The sequence below is a fragment of the Haliotis cracherodii genome, unplaced genomic scaffold (assembly GCF_022045235.1).
Source record: "Haliotis cracherodii isolate W230 unplaced genomic scaffold, xgHalCrac1.p SCAF_7, whole genome shotgun sequence".
NCBI lineage: Eukaryota > Metazoa > Mollusca > Gastropoda > Lepetellida > Haliotidae > Haliotis > Haliotis cracherodii.
In genome coordinates this window covers 18,960,697-18,974,177 of record NW_027266330.1, presented here as the reverse complement: position 1 = coordinate 18,974,177, position 13,481 = coordinate 18,960,697, and the positions used below count along the sequence as shown (strand labels likewise).

The 13,481-nt window shown below is 41.1% G+C and overlaps 1 protein-coding gene across 3 annotated transcripts in view; it reads left to right on the top strand.

The window, feature by feature from the left end:
• LOC139449091 (histone demethylase UTY-like) overlaps positions 1-13,481 on the top strand; it is a 127,559-nt gene that overhangs the window by 63,813 nt on the left and 50,265 nt on the right. For all 3 annotated transcript variants that reach the window (XM_071230561.1, XM_071230563.1, XM_071230562.1), the window contains one exon: positions 7,708-7,828. In XM_071230561.1, the coding sequence (XP_071086662.1) occupies positions 7,708-7,828 (121 nt within the window). The remainder of the gene's footprint in view (positions 1-7,707; positions 7,829-13,481) is intronic.

Sequence of the window (13,481 nt, the reverse complement as noted above, 5' to 3'; positions counted from 1 at the left end):
ACATGTCAATAGGCCATTGGTCAACAAGAGCTATTTTCAGGCAGGATCATTCATTCATTCAATCGTTAGCCATGGGGACAGCAGTCTCTCTGAGTTCAACATGGCATATTCCCGACAGCTGTTTTTCTGCCAAATATTGACGGCATACTTCTAAGAGGTCATTGACCTGCCTTGTCTGCTAGGGAAGAAAGTATTTACCTAACACCCTATCACAATGGTTCAGTGTTATGCAATTGTTTGTCCAGACTTGAGACAAATCCCATTTGGGGATATTGGATCAGCAGAGTATCCCCTGGGCCAGGACAAACCTCATTCTTGTGGTGTCAAAGACGTCGTAATAAGGTTTAGATATTTTCAGTCTTTCCAGGGATACATTTTAAATGTAATTGCCCATTTAACAAGTCCAAATCTATCGGATCATTAAGCTTGATCAAAATTCAGCTGAGTAATGTTTCTCAGCATGAGTGAGTGAGTGAGTTGGGTTTAACGCCGCTTTTGACAGTATTCCAGTTATATAACAGCGTGTCAGCTTAATGTGGGAGGAAAGCCCAAGTGATGCAGGTCTCAGACGTTTACCACTTTGGTGAAACCCACGAGCACGGGTGTGGTGCTGACAAACCTAGAAACATAATCGGGGTGAACCGGGATTCAAACCCACAATCATAGGTTTCTGGCGTGCCCAAGGGACGCAACTCTGCACAGCGAATTGTGGTGCCTTAAACGACTGGGCCACCCATGCCCCCGTTTATCAGAGAGTTGAATTCGTTGAAAGGTTATTTGTTTTGTTGGGATTCATCCTTTTATCTACTGATAGGTAGTTGTGTGGAATATGAGATGTAAGACATGTTTCAGATTCTTTGGTATCAAAGGTATTTCTGAAAGGGATAGGTCTGATTGCAAAGGTCCTCTCTTTTTACCAGCATGCTTTCTGTGGCTGTGATAGATTTGTGCTTGTGCATTAAAATTTATTTTTCTATCAGCTGATCAGATTCGGCTCCGATACAAAGTATGTTTTCTGTGTAATGTTGCGAATCACTTGAACCTGAACTTTTTTGGGGAAAAAGAATTAGGATTTTCTAATAAAAAGCAGATCGATGATTGGGATTTTCCAAGGCAAACACTCACCACTTTTCAGACAGGGTATGTCACAGATCTGTTTTGCTGATTAAAAAAAAAATCAAAAAGAAAAAAATCTTACCGTAACAGGCCAAGAAAAACAATTAGTAAGAAGAGACTAAACTTCACTATTTCTAAGGACCACACAACTATTTTTTTGTCCTCTGCAAATGGTGAGTAGTCTTCTCCTTGCCCCACCCCATCCCAACCACCCCATCCCAACCACCCCATCCCAACCACCCCTCCTTCCTCGCCTGTCCCCCAACTCCTCTCCTTCTCCTTGCCCTACCCCATCCCAACCACCCCTCCTTCCTCGCCTGTCCCCCAACTCTTCTCCTTCTCCTTGCCCCACCCCATCCCAACCACCCCTCCTTCCTCGCCTGTCCCCCAACTCTTCTCCTTCTCCTTGCCTCACCCCATCCCAACCACCCCATCCCAACCATCCCTCCTTCCTCGCCAGTCCCCCAACTCCTCTCCTTCTCCTTGCCCCACCCCATCCCACCACCCCTCATCTTCTTGCCTTGTCCCTTCCAACTCCCCAATGCCCACCTCGCATTTCTCCTTGCCACACCTCCTCTTCCCATTCTCCTCCTCTCTTTGTCTCCCCTCCCCATCCTTTACTTTGTTCCCCCATCTGTCTTCCTCTTTCCCCACCATTCTTCCCTCTTGTTCCCCCCACCTCCCTCCCCCCAAACCTCCTTCCATTGCCCCTCTTTCCTGCTCTCCTCACAGAACAAGGAAGTGATACAACTGTGGTGTAAGATGCTTCATATATCAAAGGGTCAGCTGCTATAGTGATAGAGACATGTCCTGGTGACACATCTGTGACTGAACAGTATGTAACAGTCGGCTCAGGGCTGTAGAGATGCACTCAGCCATACCCAGGCCTAAACCTGCTACCCTATAGTATACCATCAGCCAGCAGCAGTTAACTAGCTGAAAATCCATCTGAACAACAGGTGCTTGCACTGCCATCACAGCCTGTCAGCCTCTTCAGGTCACATTCTTGATGCAGATTGCAGTACTTGAGATAATTCTGTAAAGATGAAAATTCTTTGTGTTGCTTAGTCATGGCCATGAACTTTCCCTCATTGTCCTTTGGGATATATCTGGAAGGCAGTCGAGTCTCGAAAGTCCCTTAGTCAAGACAAGTTGAGAAATATTTGGAATTATATAATTTCTATAAATTATATAAAATATATACAATATATAAATTATATAAAATATATAAATTATATAAATCATATAAATTATATAAATTATATAAATTATATAAATTATATAAATTATATAAATTATATAAATATGTTTATACACTTTCCAACATTTTTACCCATTCACTATATCAGCTTTGTAGTGAAATGGGTAGGACATTATAAAAATGTGCTTAGTGTTGTTTCCATGTGATATAGTCCTGGGTACTGTTCTGGTGGGAATATGATAATGCAGCTTCCAAAATGGCGAGACAAATGTTATGCTCCAGTGCTTTGTTACTAGTTATCATTTCTACATTCATGTCTGTTAATATATTGGGGAGTTGGGGTAGCTTTGTGGTTAAAGCATTCGCTTGTCACGCTGAAGACTCAGGTTTTCCCCACATGGGCACAATGTGTTAAGCCCATTTCTGGTGTCCCCCGCCGTGATATCGCTGGAATATTGCTAAAAGCGGCTTAAAGCCATACTCACTCACTCACTCATCTAGAAACACAATCGGGGCGAACCAGGATTTGAACCCATGGTCATAGGGTTCTGGCCTGCCTAAGGGATGCAACTCTACCCTGCAAATAAAGTTTGTTCTGTGGACTAGTTGATAGTATGAGCAACAATCTTCGCTGTCAGCATTCGGTCAGGTTATGGCGACACAGAGTCGGGTCACACGTAACCACTGTGACCTCATTGCTCATCTCGTCAGTCAAGCATGGAATACTAGGGACATTGAGTGTGTTGGTGAATGCACAGTACTATTTCAACCAATCGATCACGTATTCCACTCATCACTGACTCTTTCGACCCACACAGCAGGAATGTGTCAGTCAGTGTCAACAGATGGAAAACGAATGTTTCAATCATCGTATGTCAAAGTGCTGTATTAACTCAGTAATTGTATATGATGTTGTCTGACAAAGCAGTAGGTACATAACACGGGCATCTGGGTACACATGCCACAACTTGAGCGACTGTGGCGGCAGCTATTGGTGTCCCCTGTACCATGAACCTGCACCAGTAGCAGGAGAAAGCCCATGGGTCATCGTATTGACTTCCATTATAGAAATAACCTGATACAACTGGAGCAGTCAGTCCGCACAGAGTGGAGGCAGTTCGTTGGAAATGGTTGGATTAATACTGAGAATAGACTGCAGGCTTTATGCTGTTTGTGCATGTTGTGGAGAGTGTTTTTGTCTGACTTATGTCACAGCTCCCTTTATGTGCATTATGAAGGGCTTGTTGTGAACCCACCGCACCCACCCTGGGAGATGGTATATAGAAGCCACAATGGCTGGGATGTATGTGTTTTATTGTCTGTTTTATTGTCGCCTGACTGACAGTATTTCAGCTGCTGGCACCGTATAGAAAAATGTTAAAAATCATTCCATGTATTGTAACTGCGGTTGGGTGGCCTAGTGGGGAAAGCGTTTCTTCGGGCAGCAAAGGGTAGGGCTTGATTCCCCATGTTGGGGCAATATGTCTGGTGTCCCCTGACTTGATATTGCTGGAATATTACTAAAAGGTGGTAACAAGTAAGGGGCAGTTGGGTAGCCCTGTGGTGTAGTGTTGGCTTGTCACACACTGGTTTGATTCTTCGGGATGGGTTAAGTGTTTGGAGTTATTCTTGGTTTCCCCCTGACATGACATGGCTTTAATAAGGCTAAACATGGTGTAAAACTCATGGGGTGAGTGAGTGAGTTGGGTTTGACGCCGCTTTTAACAGTATTCCAGTTATATCGCGGTGTGTCAGCCTAATGTGGGAGGAAAGCCCGAAGTGATGCAGGTCTCAGACATTTACCACTTCGGTGAAACCCACGAGCACGGGTATGGTGCTGACAAACCTAGAAACATGATTGGGGCCAACCGGTATTCGAACCCACGATCATAGGTTTCTGGCGTCCCCAAGGGACGCAACTCTTCACAGCTAATCGCAGTGCCTTAGACAACTTGGCCACCCGTGCCCCCACTCACTCATGGAAATAGATTCATGAACATGTACTGCAGTGGAGTAAGGTGTTGCTCGGTTTATACAAAAAGTCTGTTGGGAGTTCAACTGAACCTTCATTTGACTGTAAGGCCCAGGGGTCCTTCCTTGACAACAGCGTCTAGCTTTCCTGGAATTTATCCTGGCGATGTGCAGCTGTATGTTGTCAGTGAGAGTAGATCATAAACACTGAATCCAGTTGACAGTGGGTCAGTCAGGTATTGTTTCTGTCACCAGAGGAATTAAGCTGTCATTTTCTCATCAGCCATTATCCTTTGTATCAGGACACAGGGTAAGATTTCAGCATTGCAAAGGACAGCCCCGTATAAGATAGGACCCTCCAAAAGTGAACATGATGCTCTATCAGTCATTTCAAAAAGTTCACAGGTTAGATGTTTATGGTCAGGCCAGACTAAGTAGATTTGTTTGAAAATGTCCAACGGTTGATGGACGAGACAAGGCCAACATGCTTGGTCAGCATGTTAGTGAGGGAATAATCTTGAGTGCGGTGCTAGTTAGATCATCTAGACATTATTAAATATTGATTTAGTACCACCTTTAAAACAGTGAGAATCACTTGAATATGTGCTATCTTGGTACTTTTGAACACACAATGCCAATGCTGGCAATTAGGAGCCTCACTCTTGCTCACTCTGGACGGGACTCACCCCAAAGAAGTATGTGAATCTGTACTTTACTGAGAAAATGTTATCCCCAAAATAACATTTGTTACTTGCTATTTTTGACAAATTAAGACTTGGTTGATGCATGTCATCTTATCGCAATTGCATGGATCGATGTGCATGATGTCAATCACTGAATGTCTGGTTCAGACGCGATTATTTACAGACCGCTGTCATATAGATGGAATATTGCTGAGTGTGGCTTTAAACAACAAACAAACAAAGCATGCTTCAACGGATGGACTATGGTGCTTGACAAATATATGTCATCATCATCATCATCATCATCATCATCATTATTATTGAAAGTAGATGCACTACAAGGATGAGAAGAAAGAATGATGTTTTATGCCACAGTGAGCAATATTCCATCTGACATGGTGAGATAATAACACTATCCACGCTTGTTTACCAATGTGGAATGACCTCTTGGCATGGTGTATAAGTATGTAGCCCAAAAGATTCCATGTAGGCCTGTGATTTATGTAATGCCCAGTAGGTTACTATAATGATATATCATATGTTTGGGATGAAAATGTCAATGAGATTGCTGTGGTAAGCTCCTACAAATGTCAGCTGATTGGAATAAAGCCTTTTTCTTCGCCATGCTTATATTTACATTTTGTTGTGACATATACTTGACTCAAAATGTAGCTGATATATGTCACTTTGAATTGATTTTTAGAATTAAATTTACAGGAACAGTTTTAAAGAAAAAGATGATCCAGTGACACAAAAAAAAATCTGTAAGATTATTTGAAGTTTGATAGTCTTATTGTCAGTTTAATGCTTTAAGTCGTGTGTTGAAGTTTCCTCCTTTAAGAAGACTCTAATGAAATGAGCAAAGGTTTATTAATAAATAATTAAATGGTTTCAAATGTGGTTCGATAGGTACTGTTATTTTGAAAAGATGTTTTTGTGAATATTCTATACCGCCTCCATGGATGGTCTAGTGGTAGAGCATCCGCCCGGAGCGCGGAAGGTCCAGGGTTCGATCCCCGGCCGTGTCATACCAATAGACGTTAAAAGATGGTAAAGTGTGGTATTCATGTTAAACTGCGGCATGGTATCTCAGTGTGCTAGCACTTTAAATCAGCATCAGTCCGGACTAGTACAAGCAGCCACACAAACACACACACTTACATGCACGTTGCTATATAAGTGCAATAATCTTGGACGCGACGTTAAACCCCATTTCACCTCACCTCATAAGTAGCAGTGGCAGTGTTTTGGAAATCTTCTGAGTACTAAAATTCAAGTTTGGTTCACAGACAAGTAGACTGCTTTCAATTTCGTCAGGCATAGATATCATTAGGAATGATGGACTCTGGGAACAATGTTTCATTGATGAGAACTTGAAGAAACATGGTAGCTTTGTTACGAGCAAGCTTAGGGATCATTGTTTGAAAGTTGTCTGGCAAGGGAGAAATCATTGTTTTGTGGCCAAAGTCTCTTGTCTGACTGGCAGTTACGTCAGAGACAGAGGTCATTTAGGGTCAATGGAAGCAGACGTCAATTAACTGCTGGTAGTTAGATAAGTAAGAAAATTAGGCCAAGGTGTATGGTTGAACTACTATGTAGTAGTGATGGGATATTTATCCATGTTTTGGGGAGGAAGTCAGGGGAATTGGGCCCATAACATGGATAACTAGCTTGAGGTTCTTGTCTGGAGACAGGTAATAAGGTTAGGCGTTTCAAGTGAGCAGGGTTTTAGAGGATGGACTGGTTAGTGGTAAAGTAACTGTGGATTTAGCCATGATGTTAACAGGTAAAGGCAAAATGTCTAATCAGAAATGTTTTAGCTGCAAACATGGCTTTTCTGAGTAGCATGAAAGTAGAGGGATCATGCATTTTGTATTTACTTTGGTGTGTGCGGAGATTGCCTCAAGTCAAAAGTGACATGCATTTTCTCTGCTCAAAATTTGTATCTATACTAGGGCTTGGACGATACACAAACTGTGAGATCCGATATGTTATGACGACATTCCAGTGAAGCAAACAATGCGAGACAAGATTGGGATCATTGAGGCAAAAGCATTTGGCACATTCTGTGCAAGTATTGCGTAAATTGATACTCATGATGTCAATTATTGTGTTGTCTGGCATTTTTAGTCCACTAGTCCTTATAATAATAGCATATAGCAAAACCCTAAAAAATGGCAAATTTCTACTAGTCCTTATGATACCTTAACTATTGGTCAGTTTGGCAAGGACGACAGGACTAATGCTGTCTGGTCTAGCTTTTATTTTTCACAGACCACCATTCCATAGCTGCAATATTGCTTGGTATGGTGTTCAACAACAAACGCAACATGGATTACATTTGTATGCAAATTAGGTAACATATGTAAATTAGGTAACATGCAAATTAGATAGCATATGCAAATTAGGTAACGTTTACGCGTTAGGTATCAAAACTACTTGGCTGTTCTCACATATTTTGGATGTGTTGTGTTGTGAATGATGATGACAGTAATGTCGTTATTGTACAGTGACAATGAGACATCATTCAAGTCACACATTGTACGATCCATCCAGCCTTTATGTGCATGTACAAATTAACCCATCTGGTCCTTGACAAATAAACTTGTAAATTTATGTACAAATTTCCGGTCATAAAAACTTTGGTTGAAACCGTCTGAATGTGATGGTCTGACTTTGTTATTTTTATTATATTATGTTACTATATGTTTAATTGTGTTTGTTTGTGTATTGCAGGGCTGTGAAGGCGTTCCAGCAGGTGCTGTATATTGATCCAGGGTTTAAGAGAGCGAACGAAGTCCATATCCGTCTTGGGTTGATGTTCAAAGTCATTAACAACTATGACGCAGGTTTGAAAGTAAGTATACTAAAACAATACAGTTTAAACATTTGGAAATATTAAGTTATCATTCTGTGACTTTAGCCACTAGTCCATAGCCTGAGTCTAGTAAAAAACATATTGGTATGAAAGCTTTGCATTAACACAAGGATCTACTGAAAAAGATGTCAAATAAAAGGTTCGGGCTAGAAGACTAAAACAGATTTTAGCACAAACTGAATTATGTTTTCTAAAAGTGCTAGAAGCTTGTAAAGTTGAAGCAGTATTTTGTTTATATTTTTGTCGAAGTTGTAAACAAATTAGTGTCTTGTACATCAAGTTTGCATAGCAAACATTAGAATCAAGTTCACTTTTCAGCATTAGAACTAAACTGAAAAGTTTTCCTAGCCCGGGTAATGATAACTGATGTCATGTTAAAACAATGGGGAAATTGGGACCCTTGGGCTAACCTGTGGGCTGTGTTAATTTCTAACCCCGCGGGGTGGTCAGATAGCCTAGTGGTTACAGCGTTCGCTCGTCACGCCGAAGACCCGGGTTCAATTCCCGACATGGGTACAATGTGTGAAGCCCATTTCGGGTGGTCAGATTCAGTGACTTGGTTGATGCATGTCATCGTATCCCATTGGATCAATGGTCATGATGTCAATCACTGGATTGTCTTGTCCAGACTCCATTATTTACAGACCGCCATCATATAGCTGGAATATTACCAGTGCATCATCAAACAACAAACAAACAAACATATCACCCACCCATTCACTCGGAGCCCATCAAATTCAAACAACGGTGATTGACACTCGATCTGCTGTTTTAGTTCTACTACAAGATAACTCACAGAAGAAAGCCTGTCAACACAGTTCCGCCCCAGGCACAGCTCTGATCAGTAGGACGATCATTGCTGTGATCTAAAACTATAAAATGTATGTTGAAACTGAAACATGAAATGCATTAAATTCATAGGAGAAATGATCTCGACTTTTAGTCTAGACGTAATTGGATAATGGTCACAATGATTTCACTGGAGATTTTGCAAAGGGGAAGTGATCAGGTGATGTGCATTGTCCAGCCCTTATAATATTTGAAAATAAGAAAGGCATTGGATGTGATTTAATAGCAACAAAGACATTTGAAATCCTTTCTTAGCTAACAGTAGTGAAGATCTCAGATACATGTCAACGTATTGTTGTATGATGATAGCCGGGGCATTGAGAAGTTATCTCCCTTTAACAAATTTGGATTTTGTCCAGCTGAGGCAATATCATGTTCACCAATGGTGACTTCTAGGATGCAATTTTTGTTTTCATCTATTTTTCTGAAGTATGTCTTGAGGCGTTTTATTCTGTCATGTTTAAAATTGACATTCTGTACAGATCAAAGAAAAAAATCCTTCATTTTGTTGAGAACAGATTCATCTGTATTACATAGAGTTTGTATTCTGTTGCTTGAATGATAGAATAAGGTTTATAAACTGATTTAAAAGAATTTAACATAGACTTTTAATAGTCACAGCAATGTAGTCACTTGTGCAAGTAGGCCCAACCCTTCGTCTATCTGACCTGTGAAGATCCGGGGTAGAATAGGTCTTCAGCGACCCATGCTTGCTGTAAAAGGCAACTATGCTTGTTGTAAAAGGCGACTAACGGAATCGGGTGGTTGATGTATGTCATCAATCCCAGTTGCGTGGATTGATGCTCATGATATTAATCACTGGATTGTCTGGTCCAGACTCTTATTTACAGACCGCCGTCATGTAGCCAGAATATTGCTGAGTGCGGCGTTACACAACAAACCGACCAACTTTGTATATCTCATGTTGGCAAGACGTGACAAAATAGGGGCACCCAAGACATAAATTTATCCATAGTGGAAAAAATATTTTTTCGATATTTCATCCGTTCAATTGATTTTTTTCAACTGAAAATGAGAAATCCCTGAGAAAGAAATAGGTACAAAAATAACATTCAAATCATTCACAAAAATATTCTCATTTATGTAAACACAAGAAAACCTGGTCTTATTGCTATGACAGTGATAGTCTCCACTCAGACTATGACAGTGATAGTCTCCACTCAGACTATGACAGTGATAGTCTCCACTCAGACTATGACAGTGATAGTCTCCACTCAGACTATGACAGTGATAGTCTCCACTCAGACTATGACAGTGATAGTCTCCACTCAGACTATGACAGTGATAGTCTCCACTCAGACTATGACAGTGATAGTCTCCACTCAGAGCTGTAAACATCTACATGCCTGTCTCACCGACTTGTTGCTGGCAGGCGGAACACTGCTGACCTTTTAGAGGTCAAGACCAGATGTGAGCTGGTGTGAAGTGTGCCGCGAGGAGTCCTGGCATCTATCTCTCGACCCTGTCTGACGGACACCGAGTCTGGGCTACGTGATACTGGCTGCGTTTGTCTCCATTCGGTGACAAGCAAACACAGCCGAGAGGCAAAGCTAACATGATGTGGTTGTTTAGTTTGCGTGCAGCAGCTTCCTCAGCTGGAGAGGTTATATTTTCACCTGGGATATTACGGAATATATTTTCTTGTGGCCTTATTTACCAGAGCAGAACAGGGAAATCAGCAGATTTCATTCGTGGACATTTTCATTACTTTTGATCATTTTTATTTGGTCAGTGTGAGTATTGAAGTTTCGGATTTCTTTTTTTTTTCGTGTTGAGTTTGTTTTGATGACGCAAGATTGAGATAGGAGACAAGCTGCAGTCTTTTCTTTCCTGCCATTTTGAGATAGGTGAAAATAACCACAAAAGGTTTATCACGTTTTTTCCATTTATACTTTCATGAATGAAGTATGATCATCAGTTTTGGTTTAATCATTTCAATGCTGAACAAGATATATACGAGATGTAAGTGTATTTTCAAGTTGTTCCATGGAGATACTTGCACTCTTATCAGGCTTCTTGGTATCAAGACACAAACAATGATCATATACACTTTATTTGTATCTGGAAACAAGCTTCAACCAGCAGTCAGTGCAGGTTTAACGGAAATAATTGATCATGTCTTTTATTTATATTGTTTCATGGTAAGTGTTTTGGATGATATAATTTTTCATGAATTGGGGTTAGATGGAATTAATGGTTGGTCAGAGATTGGCGTATCTGCTAGGTTGGGAGCTTGCACATGATAGATTCTAAGAATATTTAAGTATTAGGAAAGACCAGTAAAGTTTGACAGATTGGATAACACATCACTTCCTATGATATATGACAACCTCTCATCATCTAATCAGATAAAGGCTATTTTAGTCTGACAGTGTACACCCCCAGAGGACGTTATCATGGAAGATCTTCTTTCTGTTGGTGTGTCAGTATAGGAACTATTCAGGGGATACATGCACTTAGAAATTTATCATCAGTCAATATGGTTGCCGTTTGTAGGTGTAGGTTAAAAATATCACACATTGATATATGTGGTTAAATGTAGGTTTCTAGGCTAGTTGTTTATGGAAGTAAGGGGGCGGCAGATTGCGTAGTCTAGTCGTTACAACATTATCTCGGCATGCTGAAGACCTGCTTTTGACTCCTCCCGTGGGTACAGTAGGCAGAGCCTATTACTGCATGGCATCCCTTGACGTGGTCTTGCTGCAATGCTAATTGAAGCTCTTTCTGTCTGTGGTTATTAATATATAATAGGAAGGGCTTAGGTATCTTGTTGCCTGATTAACTTTCTTCTCTATGGGGGGGTGGTTGGGTAGCCTAGTGGTTAAAGCATTCGCTCGTCACGCCTTAGACCGGGTTCGATTCCCGACATGGGTACAATGTGTGAAGCCCATTTCTGGTGTCCCCTGTCGTGATATTGCTTGAATATTGCTAAAAGCGTTGTAAAACCATACTCACTCACTCATTCTTCTCTAGAAGTGTTGTGTGGTAGCCTGACATATGAAACTTATGGTATATACTACTCAAAAGAAGTTAAAGAACTCCTGATTCTTTCATATTATTATAGTTAATGACAGATTACTATAGTAATAAAGAAAGAAAGAAAGAATTGTTTCAAGTTTTATAGTCATCTTTTGTATTAGTAAGAAATGTTTTATTAAATCGTAGGACGTTTAGGATAACAATCAGTCAGTGTCCTCGAAAATGAATTGATCAAAATCCCTTCATTATCCAGGTGTCTGCATTTCATTATTATTCTATCAACTATCAACTATAACACCATGTCCTGGCTCAATATGTTGTAGGGTTATTAGCAGCATATCTGTGCTCGTGGTGTCACCCATCCAAGGAATACATCACTTTGGACTTTCCTCCTATGTCAAGCTGACATGCTGTGATATGAAATAATGTTCAAAGCAGCATTAATCCCAACTCACTCACTCACTCACTCACTCACTCACTCACTCACTCACTCACTCACTCACCCACCCAACCACTAACTCACTCACTCACTCACCCACTCACCCACTCACTCACCAAACCAACCAACCACCCACCAACCCACCCACCCACTCACTCACTCTCACTCACTCACCCCACCCATCCACCCACCCACCTTCCCACGCCCGCCCATTCACAGACAGATCAATTGTATTGACTGCTTCAAGTCCACTTCGGGCTTTCCTCCCACATTAAGCTGACACGCCGTGATATAACTGGAATACTGTTCAAAGCGGCGTTAAACCGGACTCAACTCACTCTGAAGTCAGTCTCTTACAAGAGTCCTTTTCATTTTGATCAGCAAATCACACAAATGAGAATTTTTTTCAAAAGGTAAATGATTGCCTTTCGGCTTACATCACACCTAATTATAACCCCTTGAAACTCAATTGTCACTGGAAACAAAGTTCCATGAATATCCCTGTGCCTGTGTGGATGGTGTCCGTGAGGCCTGGTTACTACCTCAGCTAGCTGGTGGGTACGTGTGTGTGTTTCACATGAACTGCAGCAGCCTAACTTGTCCACCCTGTTTGCTTGATGCTGCCTGACAAATGACACGCACGAGTTCAATGTTTTTGTTCTATTCACTTTTTATAGAAGCCTGTGACTAACTGTGCACCTCATTAAGCCTGGCTGAGGACAATGCCAAGGTTGTTTGTGTTTAGGGGAAACAAACAGACACTGTAGACAAACATTAAGCCCAGAAATAAAGTTATCGTATTTAAAGATATATATCTACAAAAAGATAAGAAGTAAAATCTAAATGGACCCGGAACATTGCCTCAGCTCAATGCTTAAATTAACCAATCTAAACTTGCCAAACTATTCTACACTTTAGCTGGATTAATTTTTTAATTTATTCACTAGGGTCCTGAGATAGGTAATTGGTATGGTATGAACAATGTTTGAGCCAATGGGCTTGTAACCATTTTACTTCCCTGATTTGTTGTGTGGAAAGCAGTAAAATTAGGTTTTGTTTTGGTTGCAACATGTACTCACAAAATATTGGGTGTTGTGAAATGCAAACAACTTTTTGGAGACTGATGGTGTCAGTTATTTGTTTGTGAGATAGGCTTATAGTCCTGCGGACTATTTCTTTCTCTTATAGCTCCTTGACTGTTTGCACTAGTCACCACTTAGTGGTCTTTGTTGATTCAGGACCGTCTCCGTGGTCTTGTGGTAGAGCGTCCGCCCGGAAAGCGGAAGGTCCGGAGTTCGATCCCCGGCCGCGTCATACCAAAAGACGTTAAAAGATGGCACTTGT